The sequence below is a fragment of the Mandrillus leucophaeus genome, unplaced genomic scaffold, assembly GCF_000951045.1.
Source record: "Mandrillus leucophaeus isolate KB7577 unplaced genomic scaffold, Mleu.le_1.0 Scaffold14, whole genome shotgun sequence".
Lineage (NCBI taxonomy): Eukaryota > Metazoa > Chordata > Mammalia > Primates > Cercopithecidae > Mandrillus > Mandrillus leucophaeus.
Genome location: NW_012101365.1, coordinates 9,437,728 through 9,456,825, shown reverse-complemented (window position 1 = coordinate 9,456,825; position 19,098 = coordinate 9,437,728). Strand labels below are relative to the sequence as shown.

The 19,098-nt window shown below is 38.8% G+C and overlaps 1 protein-coding gene across 4 annotated transcripts in view; it reads right to left on the bottom strand.

Annotated features, from left to right (window-relative positions):
• FGGY (FGGY carbohydrate kinase domain containing) overlaps positions 1–19,098 on the bottom strand; it is a 469,171-nt gene that overhangs the window by 127,988 nt on the left and 322,085 nt on the right. For all 4 annotated transcript variants that reach the window (XM_011973864.1, XM_011973863.1, XM_011973865.1 and 1 more), the window contains one exon: positions 819–880. In XM_011973864.1, coding sequence (XP_011829254.1) covers positions 819–880 — 62 coding nt within the window. The remainder of the gene's footprint in view (positions 1–818; positions 881–19,098) is intronic.

Sequence of the window (19,098 nt, the reverse complement as noted above, 5' to 3'; positions counted from 1 at the left end):
TTTTTTTTTTTTTTTGAGATGGAGTCTCACTTATTGCCCAGGCTGGAGTACAATGGCGCAATCTCTGCTCACTGCAACCTCCAACTCCTGGGTTTGAGCAATTCTCCTGCCTCAACCTCCCGAGCCGCTGGATTATAGCCACATACCACCACGTCCAGCTAACTTTTGTATTTTTAGTAGAGATGGGGTTTCACCATGTTGGCCAGGCTGGTCTGGAACTCTGACCTCATGATCTGCCTGCCTCGGCCTCCCAAGGTGCTAGGATTACAGGAGTGAGTCACCGCGCCTAGCCACTTCCTGTATGTCTTTTGCAAAAATGAATAGATACACATTTATTTTCTTATGTCTTTCTTTTCACATGAAAGGGAGTATATTGTAAATACTTTTTTGCACTTGGCTTGCTTCAAAATATTCTAGAAATCACTCCGTATCAGTTATTATCTTCAGTTTTACAGATGAAGAGACAGGCATAAAGAGGTTAAGTAACTAGCTTAAGGTCCTATATCTATTAAGGAGTAAGGCTGGGATGTGAAACTAAGAAGTTTTGACTCCAGAATCCATGGTCCTCCTTCTACATCAGAGTTTCTTATCCATAGTCCCTGGGTATATCCTTGGGGAATCTCTAGGTTCTCTAAGTTCTCTTACATCATTTAAAGAATTAATACATGGACCTTCTGGATCATCCAGATGACTATCTTTCAAGCACTAAAGGCATTTTCATTGTCCGTAGGACCTGAAAATCAGCCAACTGCCCAACATAAATGCTCTCAATGCAGTCACACAAGGAAAACTTTAGATGGAACAGAGACAGCAGTTACCTGGCTGTGGCCTTTACTTGTAGTTCTGGAAAAGCAGCATGGCCTTCTACCATGTGGTCTATCTGAAAAATAAGAGATATGGGTCAATTTTATAGCTTCTCTAATTTATGTAGAAGATAGAAAAATTTATATTAAAATGAGTATGTTTCTTTCAACTCTTTGTCCATACGGGGTCCAAGAACATTAAAATGCCAATGTAGCAAGAGTACCTCAGTTAAAAGAAATTTAGCTTTGATTAACCTAGTGCTAGCCTCTTAAATACATAAAACAAAGAAGTTTAGAGAGAAGAGCAAAAGGAAATGAAATTCCCAAGGCTAAACTGGTAGCAGTAAGTTAGCATCAGGTCCAAGAATGAGTAGTAAGGAAGAAAGGGTAACTTATGTCAAATGGTGGGGGATCTGAGTGTTAAAAGCACTAATCTTTTCTGGATCACATCATTTCCCCTTCTTGATCCAGGCTGTCACCCCTGGGCAATGTCAAACTTCGAATTACTCACTATGTCTTACTAATGGAGAAGTTGAATGAAAGAGACTATGATGAGGGTTTTTGAAAAAACCTTCATTAAAAAAATTTTTTTTTGAAACCCTCAGTTAAAAAAAAATGAGATGCCCCAGAGCTGTCAGGAGAAACTCTCCTGACTGAACAATCATCACATGGGAAACACAGCTCTCCAACGACAGAAATGTCTGAGCTCTGCAGACAATCATCCTCTCATTTGAAATCCCAGGTCTAGGATCTTATTCCTTAATCCACTTGGTGGCTGTAAACAAAATAGCACAAAATATGTATCAGGGACAGAAATGTTTCTCCATGCAGTTACTCTGTTTGCCATAACACACCCAAGCAACACTGTGCTTGAGTTCCTGAACCTCATCTATGTATTTTCTGAATGTTTACTTGAGTTTCTAGGATGCTAAAACAACCATTCTGATAGATTTATTTTCATTCCAACTAGGAAAAGACTTGCTCTTTTGGCTGCACAGGGATAGGCTCTCTGAGCATGTTTCCTGAGAGCTAGGGCTGTGTAAAGAACAAGATAATTTGTTCAGGAGCCACAGAGGCCAGGGTTGGGTTCTGGCTCTGAATCTCACTAGCTGAGTGACTTTGTGCAAGTCACTAAACTGTTTTGAACCGCCATGGCCTCCTTTTAAACAGGATTTCTAAGAAGCTAAGTGGGTCTACTTGATATGGTTTGTCTATGTCCCCACCAAAATCTCATCTTGAATTGTAGCTCCCATAAATCTCACATGTTGTGGGAGGGACCCAGTGGGAGACAACTGAATCATGGGGGCAGTTTCCCCCACACTGTTCTCGTGGTAGTGAGTAAGTCTCATGGATCTGATGGCTTTATAAGGGGTTTCCTCTTTCACTTGGCTCTCATTCTCTCTTGTCTGCCACCATGTAAGACGTGCCTTTCACCTTCTGCCATGATTGTGAGGCCTCCCCAGCCACGTGGAACTATGAGTCCATTAAACCTCTTTTCTGCATAAATTACCCAGTCTCAGGTATGTCTTTATCAGCAGCATGAAAGCAGACTAATACACTACTATAGTGCCAACAGTAGTATAAATGATATCATGTGAAATATACTGACCCATTTCCCATACATCAGTACTAACTTAAGCATTGTACACACATTACTCTACTTCATTTATTCCTTACAGTACTCCTATGAGGAAGATACTATTCTTCATTATGGAGATGAGGAAACTGAGATCAGAGAGATTTAATATCTTGCCCAACGTCACAGAGGTCTCAAACTGAGGTCTCTATATTTTAAGACCTTGTTCCTAATCACCATGTCATATTGTCTACTGAACTTCCAGGTATAAGTTGTTGAATACCACTGGTGCAGTTTTTGTGGAAATGTTTCAAAATGATATAAAAGACACGGGTCATTTCAATGAAAAAGAAAAAACAAACACGCAGTTATTGAATATTTATCTCCTTCGGGTTCAACTCTGCATTACTGTGATGAAGCATATCCTCATCACACTCTGGATCCCCTGAGTTTGCAATCCATTGCGAGCACCAAGATAAACTCACTGGGAACAGTAATGGATAACTAAAGGCATTACTTGATTTGATGCTGATTTTTATGGGAAGTGCTTTAGGAGTTCAGAGAAGAGAGATTTAAATGAGCTTCCAGGAGTAAGCTAGAACCTAGTATGTGTGGTGTAAGCATGAATGCAGTTATTTAGTATTTACTAAATGCCTAATGTGCTGCCAGGAACTGTGCACCTACGTTCTGGAGATACACTGAAAAATAAGAAATAGTTATGATGCATAGTAGCATAAAGTGAGAGATCAATCATTTGGCAATTATTGTATGGTTGGAGTAGGCGAAGCTTCAGCTGAAAGGCCAAAAATAGGTAGAGTTTGGAGGAGTAAAGGGCTAGAGGCAAGGCACGACCGAAAGGAGGCTGGTTAGTAGAGACATGAAGATGGAAAGACATATATGATTTGAATGGTAAGGGACTGGTTTAGCCTCATGCTTGGACATCATGGGTGGTCAATAAAGGTTTGTGGAATAAATGTGGGATGAGTGAACCACAGGAAAAGCATAGATAGCACCATGTACTTCTACTTGGTGGCACTTACCACACTTTGCATTTGTATCTATTTGTGCTGGGCATACATTGGTCATAGGATTACTGTATGTTAAATTACAGAATTAGTAAACTGGTGAAAATATGGATGAACAAAGAAGGCAAACGCAGACAGTGTGTCTTGAATGTCATAAGCGTTTATACTCTTATTAAAGGTCATAAAAATTATTCTGATTTGGAGAGAAAAATGATTAAAAGTTAAGAAAAATGTGGTAATGTATGAAGGACAGGGAGATGACTGGGCATGGAGAACAGGAAATGCAGACAAAGATCACAGGCTGTCAATGGGAATATAAGGCACAAATATTTTCTATCCTTGCTCTACTGTAGCATCTATCAAGTTGTTTTACAATCCTTAGTTATATGTCTGTCTCCTACCACAAGAGCATCATTATTTTCCACTCCTCAGAATCAGAGCAATGCCTGACATCTGTAATAAATGAATGAATGAGCCATATTTTGTAACAATTAAAAACGCTGACCAAAATACAGGAAATAGTTCTCTGAAGACACTGGAAAGTGGCCAAAACCAGGTAGAAACTGGAAAGGAATAGACACAAGGAAGGAAAAAACAGTACCTTGTACATTTCCTGATTTTATACATTTTTGCCCATGGGTGGACCCCAGTCAGTGCCATGCAAGGTAACTAATACTTAGACAGAAATATACAGTCTTTCTGATTAAGAAATGAGAGGTTAGAGTTCAAGGCAACCATAGTAGCTACAAAGTAAGTCGTGGAGGGGATGTCAGAAAGAGAGAGCCATAGAAAGGGAATGCAACACTGTGCCTATAAATGCTACCCTAATTTCTGGATAATCTCCCAATTACATGTGCATGGAAACACCATAAGTAGTCCAACTAATGGTAAAATAATGCAACAGAGATTTTAGGACATGTTCATCACAGAAGAGTAATGAAACTTGAAGTTTGAGTTCAGCCAAATAAACTGCCTGCTAAACCAAAAAATCAATACTCAAAAAAGAAATAGAAATAATACAATGTGTCTAGAATATATCAATCAAAATGTCCAAATTATGACCCCAAATCATTGTACATATTGAGGAATAGGAAAATGTAATCCATACTTAAGAGAAAAGCCACTTAGTGAACACTAAATCTGAGGTGACACAGGTGTTAGAGGATAAGAATTTTAAAGCAGGTAATTTAACAATGCTTAAAGATGTAAAAGAAAATATTCTCATAGTTATTAAACAGAGAGGAAATAGCAAAGAAAGAAACTATTAAAAATGGAAATGTAATAGTATTGATTAAATACAATATCTGAAATAAATATATAGTAGATGGGCCTAAGAGCTGATTGGAGATGACAAACAAAAATGTCTGCAGTGAGAAGGAGACTTAGACTGGGAGACTTAGAGAGAAAGGAGAGAAAGAATATACATTGAAAAAATTAACACCCCGAGTCTCTCAGGTGCACGGGAGACAATAGCCAAAGGTACCATATATGTGGAACTGGAGTCACAGTAAGAGGGAAGAGAGTGAGGAGAAGAAACAAACAAAAAAATTTAAATGCTGAAAATTTCCCAAACTTGGTGAAAGGAATCAACTTACAAATTGAAGAAAGATGAATTCAAAGAAGACCACGCCATACCATAATGAAAGCCAAAGATTAAGAGAAAATTTGAAAGCAGCCAGAGGAAAAAAATGACATATTATACAAAGGGGAAGAATGACAAAAATAATGGTTCACCTCTTATAATGTCAGAATACAAAATACTGACATTTTTAAGTGTTGATGGAAAAAAAAACCCTGTAAACCAAGAATTCTATATTGAGCAAAAATATCTTTCAAGGGAGCATATAAAATAAATGCATAGAAAAAAATGAAGAGAATGCCTTTTGCCAGTTGACCTGCACTGTAAGACATGCTAAGACAAGTTCTTTAGGCTTGGGAACAGATATCACCCAGAAACTTAAATTTTCAGAAAGAAAGGAATAGCAAAGAGATTATGTTTTATTTCTCAGAATTTCTTTAAAACATTTATGTCTCTTTGACACGGACTAAACTGTGTTCACCTCAAATTCATATATTGAAGCCTCAGCCCCCAATGTGACTGTATTTAGAGACAGGGCTTTTATGGTGGTAATTAAGCTTAAACAGGTCATAACAGTGGGGCCTTAGTCTGATATAACTGGTATTCTTATAAGAAAAGGAAGGAATACAATCATTTTCTCTTCATATACACATACTGAGAAAAGGCCATGTGAGGTCACAGAAGGCAGCCATCTACAAGGTAGGAAGGGAGCCCTCACCAGAAACTAAATTTGCCAGTACCTTGATCACAGACTTTTAGCCTCCAAAATTGCAAGGAAATAAATGTCTGTTGTTTAAGCCACCCAGCCTGTGGTATTTTGTTATGGTAGTCAGTAGACTACTGTGGTAGCCAGAGTAGACTAATACATTGTTTAAAGCAAACAATATGACAACTATTCATATCAACCCAACTATTTCATTGTTGGGTTTATAGCATATGTAGATATCACACACAAAACCTCAGCCTATAGAGCTGGGATAGGAGTGGTAACTAGAACTATACAGTTGAAGAGTATTTATACCTTTCATGAAGTATCATAATATGCATTCAAAGTAGGCTGAAAAGTTTAGGATATTTATTATAATTACTAAAGCAACCATTAAAAAATAAAGCAAAAAGATGTGTAAAAACTCAAGACACCAATAGATAACTTAAAATTTGAATTCTTAAAATTGAAAAATAGTCATTTAATCCAAAAGAACTCAGGAAGGAAAGACAGAAGTGATGACAGAAAACAAGTAACAAAATGAAAGATCTAAATCAAATCGTATTTATCCTTATGTAAAGTATCTAAATAATCCAAGTAAAATTCAGAGATCACAAAACTGAAAAGCAAGACTCAACTATATGCTGTGTACAAAAAATACACTTTACATAGACCAGGATAAGAACAGTGCCATAGGTGGTTTGCCCAACAGTGCTAGGAGTGGAAGAAGGAAGGAAAGGGAAGGGGAAGGGGTAGGGGAAGGGGAAGGGGAAGGCAAGGGAAAGGAAAGGAAAGGAAAGGAAAGCAAAGGAAAGCAAAGGAAAGGAAAGGGAGAGAGATGGACTGGCAACATATTTTGGAGGTGGAACCCTTAGGGCTTACTGATTAATTAGATGTGAGGAGAGAGGGGAAAGGAACAGTCAAGAATTAATCCTAATTTTTTATTTTATTTTTTGGCTTTAATAAAAATATAAATGATGGTACTCTTTACTAAGATGAAGGAAGATAATGGAGGATCAACTTTGGGAAACAGTTACTACCATCAGAAAACATAGTAATTCTTGACTCCTTCCTCCCTCTGACTCCATAACATTGAACCCACCTTCACCCATTGATAGCAATGCTACCATCCTCAAGCCTTGGTCTCTCTCTTTTTTGCACACTTCACACTTAATCCATCAGGGTGTGAAGGTCAAGGTCAAGGTTTGAAGGTGGCTCTACCTTCAAAATATATCCAAAATCTAACCATTCTTTACCAGCTCCATGCCATCATCCTCCTCACTCAGCTGGCTTACTACAATACCCTCTTTCTGACTTCTATGCTTCTCTCCCTCTGCTTCCACTCCACAGTTAACAGTCAACACAGTAGGCAGCAGTAAGAATGATTCTTTGAAAACCTGTCATATCACATCACTCCTCCGCTCATTATTCTCCAATGGTTTGCATTTCACTCAGGGTAAAAACTATTACTGTGGCCAATAATGTAGACCCTATCACCTCTCTGAATTTGTTCCCTGCAACTCTCATTTTGGTTCACTCTGCCCTACCCATTGTGACCTTCTTGCTATTCCCATAACACCCCATGCAAGCAACTCTCTCAGAATCTTTACACTGGTTGTTCCCTTGACCTGGTATATTCTTCCCCTAGGTTTCAAAATAGCTAAATTCTTTCCTTTCCTCATTTTTTGTTCAACTGTCACATCAGTGAGGTCTACTCTGACCACACTGTTTAAAACTACAACCTTCCCATCTGAACTCACAAGCTTCCTCCTCTATTTGCCTTAATAACTTATACCATAAAGTGGAATTTATTTATTTGCTATGTATTATCTGTCTCCTGTTAGAATGTAAGCTTGAGAAGGGTACGGGAGTCTTGGTGGAGTGCAGGAGGGTGCAGAAGAGGTTGTTTTACTCACTGCTACTTTCTCACTCAGAACAGTACCTTAAACATAGTAAGCACTCTGTAAATAATGGCTGTATAAATAAACATCACTCTAAAGAATTCAGACTTTATTATAATGAAAACTGAAGAGCTATCACAAGTGACAGACTCATAACTGTGTTTCAGAAAGACTTTTATAGCTACAATGCAAGAGAGGGATTAGAGGGGGAAAGATTAGAGGCAAGAAGCCAATTAGGAAGTTGTGCAGCAATCCAGGTGGGCATACAAAAAATAAGCAAAAGCCAGGGCAGGAGAAGGGAACAGGGAGGCATTTGTTTTTGCAGAGTTAGTCTTTGTATCCACAAAGTCATTCTAATTAGCAGATGTGAAATGCTGGGGACACACCTACATCTGTACATAGATCCTGTCAATGCTAATTGACCTTTGGCTATTGTCTCCCATGCCCCTGAAAGACTCAAAGTGTTAATTTTTTTCAATGTATATTCTCATTCATATTTTCTCTCTCTCTTTCTCTGATTCTCCCAGTCTATGCCTCATTCTCACTGCAGACACTTTTGTTTGTCATCTCCAATCAGTTCTTAGGTTCATCTACTATATATTTATTTCGGATATTGTATTTAATTTATTGTATTTAATTATTTTGTCCCATGGCCTTACAAAGCTTGCCAACTGTATTTGTTTCAGGACACTTAAAAGAGAATGTCATGTTAAGTGACAACAGTTGATTCTCAAGGGAGTCTACAAGAGGACTGAAAGAAAAACTCAGAAATGCACCGCCACAAAAGTCAGATTCAGTTTTGGAAAGATCTTGGGCCTCTGGTGGCCAACTTGGGTTTGCACTGTAGCTCTCCTACTTATAACTGTCAGATTTTGATCAAATTACCTTGCCATTCTCGGCCTATTTCTTCATCAGTAAAACTAATACAACAACACTGACCATATACACATACGGTGAAGATCAGATGAAATACCAAATCCTAATGGGCCCAAAAGTATTTAGTAGATAATAGGTATTCAGTATTAACCTCTATTTTTCCAATAGGCTTAGCAATTGTACCATCTATTTTTATGTCCTACAATAAATTATAATGATCAGTTCTGTATCCAATTTTCTTATTTGATGATGAACGACTAGAGTGACCACATTCTTGGCTGGACCAGTGGAATCACTCAGGAAATCTCTGTAACGTGATGGAAGGAGTGAATGAATGAAGGGATGAAATCATTATCTCCATAACCTGTACTACACTGTGCACACTGTAAGTCATTCATACACCCATTTATAGCAGAATGCCTTCCATAGGTGACCTCCTGAGGCTAGTCCCAGTCTTGGCAATGACGCAGGAGGCAGATAGACACTCACAATGTACACATCCTAAAATCCCAAGAGCACATAGTAACTTGTTGCATTGTGACCTTGTGACTCAATCCAAGTCCAATTGTTCCAGAAAGCCAGTGCCACCATAGCAGTGGCTTAGGAACTTGTCTTAGCCTTCCTTACCTAATGCCATCCCCCAAAAAAATGACTCCATGTGAGACAAAGAAGAGCACTTGGAAAGGGTGATGGCCAAGGTCCAGTTGGAAATAAGCTTTGGTATCTGGATGTAGGAACTGCACGGGGTCAGAGTTCTGTGGACAAAGTCTGTGGAAAACGCAATGCTTTTTCGCATAACTGTTCTGAAGAGAATATCGGCAAGCATGAGACAAGCCTTGATGTGTGATGAAACTAAAATCAATCATCCTTAGGAAGGGAGCATGTGCTTTTCTAAGAGGTAAATATCAAAAGATCCTGTCCTATTTCTTTTCCTTCATCCTGAGGATAACAAGAGGAAGATTTTTAAAAAAATACAAATCTATTCACATACTTAGAATGAAATCCTTGCTTTGTAATGGAAGATCTGCATTTAATTGCAAAAATGAGATAAAATATATTTTTTTCAAATCTATGGTTTTTAATATATTTTTCATTTATTTTCCTTTTTTCTCTTGCTTCCTCCCCTTTATTTTCCTTTTTCTCTCTTTTCTCACTTCACATCTCTTATGCTTTAGGTGGTGTATTTATGACTGTGTGGCATTGTTGAAACCATGGACAATGTACTACTGGAGCAGACACCTTCAGATGTGGCTTATTAGAGAAGATGTGCATATGCAACAAGGAATAAAAATGATGCAACTTTCTCTTATCATGTCCTATGTGACAATGATGTATTTTAAAACCAGGGATTGGAATTTACAAGAGAATAAACAAGAATTAGTAAATGGTAAGGAAAGGTGAATAGTAAATAAACCATATTAAAAGGCCATTGATGGTGGGTGAGGAGACTCTCCAGGCTGTGATTGCTACCGTTAGTCACTTAACTATAAAATACAGATAATGACTGTATCTATAGGTATAGTCATAGGACTTTTCAGAGTATTAATTAGATAATACATGAAAAGTTCTTGGAATTCAGATCAGAAACAAGCCTTCAAAATAACATTAGACACTGTATTTATGAATATCATTCAAAGTTTAACGGAATTATGTGTATAAATCCCTTTCACAAAAAAATACTCAGTAAGCTACAATTATTACAATTAATATTACCATCATTATAAAATTTTTAAATCTGTGTTATAACTGACATCTCTCTCTCTTTGCATGTCCTCTTTGGACTGATAATGGACAATGCAATTTGCTCTTGATTCAAATTTTGCTCCATTGTGCTAGATTTTGGATTTCCTAAGATTTCACTCTCTGTAACCTATGAGTCAATCAAGCTGCATGTCTATGTCCAATGAAATTATGCATGTAGGGTTTCCCAAAATGGAGCTCCAAATGCAGTTTGACAGGTTGATGGTGCAATACTAATGAAACAGATAAAAGCTAACAATTCCCATGACTCCTGTCAAAAGCCACAGTGGAATATTATGAAGATTTGTTAGTAATAGCAAAGAGGTCCCATTTTTAATCAAAATTCAGGCTTATGAAATAGGTGTAACCAATTTTTGTGCACAAAGATATGTCATAACATTTGGGATAAAATGGCTTATGTTCATAGCAATAGGGAAAATATTTCTGACTGATAGAGATGTTTGATGTGTATATCAAGTCTCTGAAAACCTACTGATGGACAGGTTCATGAATAATGCATTCTTCACAAAGAATTGGTTTACTGGATCATTATCCTTACTAGAAAAAGCTTCTGGATTGTGTTGTCTATGAGTTCAGAGTCTCCTACAGGTGATTAGACTATGATGTGAGGTTTAAAAGAGTTATATTTCAGTCATGGGTCCTCAATGTGTGACAAAAAGGGAAATAATATTTAACTTAAAAGTTGTCTAGGAAGACCTGGGTGCCGGGGGTGCCAAAACGACTGACTAGAAGCAGCAGTGATCAGAGGCTCCCATCAAAAAGAACCATAACCCGTTCTCTACTAAAAACACAAAAAATTAGCTGATCATGGTGGCAGGCGCCTGTAGTCCCAGCTACTCGGGAGGCTGAGGCAGGAGAATGGCGTGAACCTGGGAGGTGGAGCTTGCAGTGAGCAGAGATCATGCCACTACACTTCAGTCTGGGCAACAGAGTGAGACTCTGTCTCAAAAAAAAGAACCATAACAGCGTGCAAATCCTGCACCAGCAACTAAGGTATCCAGGTTCTGTCATCAGAACTGACTAGGTGGCTGGTGTGACCCATGGAGAAGAAGGAAGAGCTGTGTGGTGTGGTGGCCCACCTGAAAGCCACACGGGGCAGGAGAGCCCTCACCCCCCATCCAAGGGAGGCAGTTAGTGTGCTCTCTAGCCTGGGAAACCGTGCTTTTTCCACGGAAATGTGCAACCTATGGATTGGAAGATCCCACTCATGAGCCCATGTCACCAGGGCCTAGGGTTCCCAACCATGGAGCTGCGCTGATTCTCATCAACCACTCAGCTAGAATCTGCTTAAGCCTGTTGAGCTCCCGAGGGGCAGCCAGCACCACAGCTGCGGCTACCTGCTGTCTAAGCCATTTGACCTCCTTGAAAGAGGGGTGGCAGCCAACACTGGAACTTAAACTTGCCTAACACACTAAGTTCCCAGGATGGGGGAAGGCCAGCAGCCATCTCTATAGCTCCAGGCCATGCTTTTCTCCTGCTGGAGCCAAGGAAGCTGAATGGCTTGGTCCCAAGAGGTATTCCCCGCAGCCTAACACACCAGCTGTGGCAAACTGCAGCCAGAGTGCCTCTTTGGGCCTCATCCTGATCCATCCCTCCTCACTGGGTGGGGTTTCCCTGCAGGAACTCCAACAACTCCAGCTAGGGGCTCAGGGACCCAACTCGGATCCCCCTGGGCCTGAGTCCCTAGGCAGGGAGGGGGCCACAGTCTCCACAGACCAGCAGACTGTCTTTCCTCCTGATAGTTCTGAGGAATCTGGGCAGCCCAGACAAGTGGCTCCCCGACAGTGAAAGCTCACCCCCTCCACCAAGGGACAAAGTACTTTGTTAAATGGGTCCTGCTCCCCATGCCAACCACTGAGTGAGACACTTCAACAGGGACTGTCAGACAACCTATACCCAGAAGCATTCCTACTGGCATCCGGTCAGTGTCTCTCAAGGTCAGAGATCCCAGAGGAAGGAGCAGGCACCCATCTTTGTCCTTTCTCCAGCCTCCCTGACTGACATTTCCAAGAGTGGGAACAAACCGTATGAATAGGGCCTGAAGGGAACCCTCAGCAAACCATGGAAGCTCTACAGAAGAGGGACTTGACCACTGAAAGAAAAGCAAACAAACAGAAAGCAACAACAGCATCAATGAAAAAAAAGTCCCCACAAAAACCCCATCCAAGGGTCAGCAGCCTCAAAGATTGAAACTAGACAAACTCATGAAGATGAGAAAGAATCAACAAAAAAACACTGAAAACCCAAAAGGCCAGAGTGCCACTTCTCCAAATGATCACAACACCTCTCCAGCAAGGGCACAGAACTGGACAGAGGATGAGATGGACAAGCTGACAGAAGTAGGCTTCAGACAGTGTGTAATAACAAACTCCACTGAGCTAAAGGAGCATGTTCTAACCCAATGCAAAGAAGCTAAGAATCTTGACAAAAGGTTACAGGAGCTAACTAGAATAATGGGCTTAGAGAGGAACATAAATGACCTGATGGAGCTGAAAAACACAACACTAGAAACACAGGAAGCATACACAAGTATCGATAACTGAATGGACCAAGCAGAAGAAAGGATATCATAATTTGAAGACCATCTTGCTGAAATAAGGCATAAAGACAATATTAGATTAAAAAGAATAAAAAGGAATGAACAAAACCTCTAAGAAATATGGGACTATGTAAAAAGACCAAACCTATGATTGACTTGAGTACCTGAAAGAGATGGGGAGAATGGAACCAAATTGGAAAACACATTTCAGGATATTATCCAGGAGAACTTCCCCAACCTAGTGAGTCAGGCCAACACTCAAATTCAGGAAATACAGAGAACACCACTAAGACATTACATGAGAAGATCAACCCCAAGACACATAATCATCATATTCTCCAAGGTCAAAATGAAGGAAATAATGTTAAGGGCAAAGAGAAAGGTTGGGTTACCCACAAACGGAAGCCCATCAGACTAACAGCGGATCTCTCTGTAGAAACTCTACAAGCCAGAAGAGAGTGGGGGCAAATATTCAACATTCCTAAAGAAATGAATTTTTAACCCAGAATCTCATATCCGGCCAAACTAAGCTTCATAAATGAAGGAGAAATAAAATCCAATCTAGACAAGCAAATGCTGACGGATTTTGTCACCACCAGGCCTGTCTTGCAAGAGCTCCTATAGGAAGCACTAAATATGGAAAGGAAAAACCGGTACCAGCCACTGGGAAAAAAAAGAAAAAATATATATGTATATATACATATACACATAAATATATATACACATATATACATATATATATATGAAGACCAATGACACTATGAAGAAACTGTATAAGCTAGTGTGCAAAATAACCAGACAGCATCAAGATGACAGCACCAAATTCACATATAACAATATCAACCTTAAATGTAAATAGGCAAAATGACCCAGTTAAGACACAGACTGGCAAATTGGATAGTCATGACCCATTGGTGTGCTGTATTCAGGAGACCCATCTCATGTAAAAAGACACACATAGGCTCAAAATAAAGGGATGGAGGAAAATTTACCAAGCAAATGGAAAGCGAAAAAAAAAAAAAAAAAGCAGGAGTTGCAAACCTAGTCTCTGGCAAAACAGACTTTCAACCAACAAAAATAAAAAAAAGAAGGGCATTACATAATGGTAAAGGGATCAATTCCACAAGAAGAGCTTACTATCCTACATATATGTGCATCCAATATGGGAGCAACCAGATTCAGAAAACAAGTTCTTAAAGACTACAGAGAGACTTAGACTCCCACCCAATAATAGTGGGAGACTTTAACACCCCACTGTCAATATTAGATCACCGAGACAGAAAATTAACAAAAATATTCAGGACTTGAACTCAGCTCTGTATCAAGTGGACCTAGTAGACATCTACAAAACTCTCCAGCCCAAATAATCAGAATATATATTCTTCTCAGTGCCACATGGCACTTATTCTAAAGTTGACCACATAATTGGAAGTAAAACACTCCTCAGCTAATGCAAAAGAATGGAAATCATAATCAAACAGTCTCTCAGAACACAGTGTAATCAAATTAGAACTCAGAATTAAGAAATTAACTCAAAACCCCAAAACTACATAAAAATTGAGCAATCTGCAACTGAATGACTCCTGGGTAAATAATGAAATTAAGGCAGAAATAAAGAAGTTATTTGAAACCAATGAGAACAAAGAGACCACATAACAGAATCTTTGGGACACAGCTAAAGCAGTGTTAAGAGGGAAATTTATAGCACTAAATGCCCACATCAGAAAGCTAGAAAGATCTCAAATTGACACCCCTAACATCACAATTAGAGCTAGAGAAGCAAGAGCAAACAAATCCAAAAGCTAGCAGAAGACAAGAAATAACTAAGATCAGGGCAGAACCGAAGAAGATAAAGACACTTCAAAAAAACCAATGAATCCAGAAGCTGGGTTTTTGAAAAAATTAACAAAATAGATGGCTAGCTAGACTTATAAAGAAGAAAAGAGAGAAGAATCGAATAGATACAATAGAAAATTATAAAGAGGATATCACCAATGACCCCAGAGAGATACAAACTGCCATCAGAGAATACAATAAACACCTCTATGCAAATAAACTGGAAAATCTAGTAAGAAACAGATAAATTCCTGGACACATACAACCTCCAAGACTAAACCAGGAAGAAGTCAAATCTCTGAATAGACCAATAACAAGTTCTGAAATTGAGGCAGTAATTAATAGCCTACAAACCAATAAAAGCCCCAGACCAGATGAATTCACGGCCAAATTCTACCAGAGGTACAAAGAGGAGTTGGTACTATTCCTTCTGAAACCATTCCAAACAATTGAAATGGAGGACTTCTACCTAACTCATTTTATGAGGCCAGCATCATTCTGATACCAAAACTGGGAAGAGACACAACAACAAGAAAAAACTTCAGGCCAATACCCCTGATGAACAATGATGTGAAAATTCTCAATAAAATACTGGCAAATAGAATCCAGCAGCACATCAAAAAGCTTATCCACCACGATCAAGTCGGCTTCATCCCTGGGATGCAAGGCCGGTTCACTGTACACAAACCAATAAATCCATCACATAATCCATCACATAAACAGAACCAATGTCAAAAACCACATGATTATTTCAATAGATAGAGATAAGGCCTTAGACAAAATTCAATAGCCCTTCATGTTAAAAACTCTCAATAAACTAGGTATTGATGGAACATATCTCAAAATAATAAGAGCTATTTATATCAAACCCACAGCCAATATCATACTGAATGGGCAAAAGCTGGAAGCATTCCCTTTGAAAATTGGCACAAGACAAGGATGCCCTCTGTCACCACTCCTATTCAACATGGTATTGGAAATTCTGGCCAGGGCAATCAGGCAAGAGAAAGAAATAAAGCGTATTCAAATAGGAAGAGAGGAAGTCAGATTGTCTCTGTTTATAGATGACATGATTGCATATTTAGAAAACTCCATCATCTCAGCCCCGAAACTCCTTAAGCTGATAAGCAACTTCAGCAAAGTCTTATGATACAAAATCAATATGCAAAAATCACAAGCATTCCTATACAGCAACAATAGACAAGCAGAGAGCCAAATCATGAATGAAATTCCATTCACAATTGCTACAAAGAGAATAAAATACCTAGGAATACAACCAACATGGGAAGTGAAGGACCTCTTTAAGGAGATTTACAAACCACTGCTGAAGGAAATAAGAGAGGGCACAAACAAACGGAAAAACATTCCATCCTCATGGATAGGCAGAATCAATATTGTGAAAATGGCCATACTTCCCAAAGTAATTTATAGATTAAATGCTATTTCCATCAAACTACCATTGACATTCTTCACAGAATTAAAACAAAAAAAAACTACTTTAAATTTCATATAGAACCAAAAAAGAGCCCATATAGCCAAAACAAAAAAGAACAAAGCTGGAAGCATAATGCTACCTGACTTGAAATTACACTACAAGGCTACAGTAACCAAAACAGCAGAGTACTGGTACATAAAACAAACATATAGATCAATGGAACAGAACAGAGACCTCAGAAGTAACACCACACATCTACAATCATCTGATCTTCGACAAATCTGATCCAAAAAAAAGTAATGAGAAAAGGGTTCCCTATTTAATAAACAGTGCTGGGAAAAGTGGTCAGCCATATGCAGAAAACTAAAACTGGACCTCTTACTTACACCGTGTACAAATATTAACTAAGATGGATTAAAGACTTAAATGTAAAACCCCAAACCATAAAAGCCCTAGGAGAAAACCTAGGCAATACCATTCAGGACATAGGCAGGGGCAAAGTTTTCATGACAAAAAATACCAAAAGCAATTGCAACAAAAGCCAAAATTGACAAATTGGATCTAATTAAACTAAAGAGCTACTGCACAGAAAAAGAAACTCTCATCAGAGTGAACAGGCAACCTATAGAATGGGAGAAAATTTTTGCACTCTATCCATCTGACAAAGGGCTGATATCCAGAATCTACAAGGAATTTCAACAAATTTACAAGAAACAACCCCATCAAAAAGTGGGCCAACAATATCAACAGACACTTTTCAAAAGAAGAGATTTATGCAGCCAAGAAACATATATAAAAAAAAGCTCAACATCATTGATCATTGGAGAAATGCAAATCAAGAGCAAAATAAGATACCATCTTTTGCCAGTTAGAATGATGATTATTAAAAAGTCAGCGAACAATACATGCTGGTGAGGCTGTGGAGAAATCGGAACTTTTTCACTGTTGGTGGGAACGTAAATTAGTTCAACCATTGTGAAAGACAGTGTGACGATTTCTCAAGGACCTAGAACCAGAAATACCATTTGACCCAGAATCCCATTACTGGATATATACCCAAAAGAATATAAATGATTCTACTATAAAGACATATGCACATGGATGTATATTGCAGCACTTTTTTTCAGTTTCTCTAAATTATTATTTTTTTATTATTATACTTTAAGTTCCAGGGTTTGTTACATATGTATACATGTGCCATGTTGGTGTGCTGCACCCATTAATTTGTCATTTACATTAGGTATATCTTAATGCTATCCCTCCCCGTCCAACCCCATGACAGGCCACAGTGTGTGATGTTCCCCACCTGTGTCCAAGTGTTCTCATTGCTCAATTCCCACCCATGCATGAGAACATGCGGTGTTTGGTTTTCTGTCCTTGTGATAGTTTGCTGAGAATGATGGTTTCCAGCTGCATCCATGTCCCTACAAAGGACATTAATTCATCCTTTCTTATGGCTGCATAGTATTCCATGGCATATATGTTCCACGTTTTCTTAATCCAGTCTATCATTGATGGACATTTGGGTTGGTTCCAAGTCTTTGCTATTGTGAACAGTGCCACAATAAACATACGTGTGCATGTGTCTTTATAGCAGCATGATTTATAATCCTTTGGGTATATACTCAGTAATGGGATGGCTGGGTCAAATGGTATTTCTAGTTCTAGATCCTTGAGGAATCACCATCCTGTCTTCCAAAATAGTTGAACTAGTTTACAGTCCCACCAGCAGTGTAAAAGTGTTCCTATTTCTCCACATCCTCTCCAGCACCTGTTGTTTGCTGACTTTAATGATTGCCATTCTAACTGGTGTGAGATGGTATCTCATTGTGGTTTTGATTTGCATTTCTCTGATGGTCAGTGATGATGAGCATTTTTTCATGTGTCTGTTGGCTGCATAAATATCACCTTTTGAGAAGTGTCTGTTCATACCCTTTGCCCACTTTTTGATGGGGTTGTTTGATTTTTTTCCTGTAAATTTGTTTAAGTTCTTTGTAGATTCTGGATATTATCCCTTTGTCAGATGGGTAGATTGCAAAAATTTTCTCCCATTCTGTAGGTTGCTTGTTCACTCTGATGGTAGTTACTTTCGCTGTGCAGAAACTCTTTAGTTTAATTAGATCCAATTTGTCAATTTTGGCTTTTGTTGCCATTGCTTTTAGTGTTTTAGCCATGAAGCCCTTGCCCATGCTTATGGCCTGAATGGTATTGCCCAGGTGTTCTTCTAGGATTTTTATGGTTTTAGGTCTAATATCTAAGTCTTTAATCCATCTTGAATTAATTTTTGTATAAGGTGTAAGGGAGTGATCCAGTTTCAGCTTTCTATATACAGCTAGCCAGTTTTCCCAGCACCATTTATTAAACAGGGAATCCTTTCCCCATTTCTTGTTTTTGTCCGGTTTGTCAAAGATCAGATGGTTGTAGAACATCGTATTATTTTTGAGGGCTCTGTTCTGTTCCATTGGTCTATATCTCTGTTTTGGTACCAGTACCATGCTGTTTTGTTTACTGTATCCTTGTAGTATAGTTTGAAGTCAGGTAGCATGACGCCTCCAGCTTTGTTCTTTTGGCTTAGGATTCTCTTGGCAATGCGGGCTCTTTTTTGGTTCCATATGAGATTTAAAGTAGTTTTTTCCAATTCTGTGAAGAAAGTCATTGGTAGCTTGATGGGAATGGCACTGAATCTATAAATTACCTTGGGCAGTATGGCCATTTTCATGATACTGATTTTTCCTAACCATGAGCATGGAATGCTCTTCCATTTGTTTGTGTCCTCTTTTATTTCGTTGAGCAGTGGTTTGTAGTTCTCCTTGAAGAGGTCTTCAACATCTCTTGTAAGTTGGATTCCTAGGTATTTTATTCCCTTGAAGCAATTGTGAATGGGAGTTCACTCATGATTTGGCTCTCTGTTGGTCTGTTATTGGTGTATAGGAAGGCTTGTGATTTTTACACATTGATTTTGTATTCTGAGACTTTGCTGAAGTTGCTTATCAGCTTAAGGAGATTTTGGGCTGAGACGATGGGGTTTTCTAAACATACAATCATGTCATCTGCAAACAGG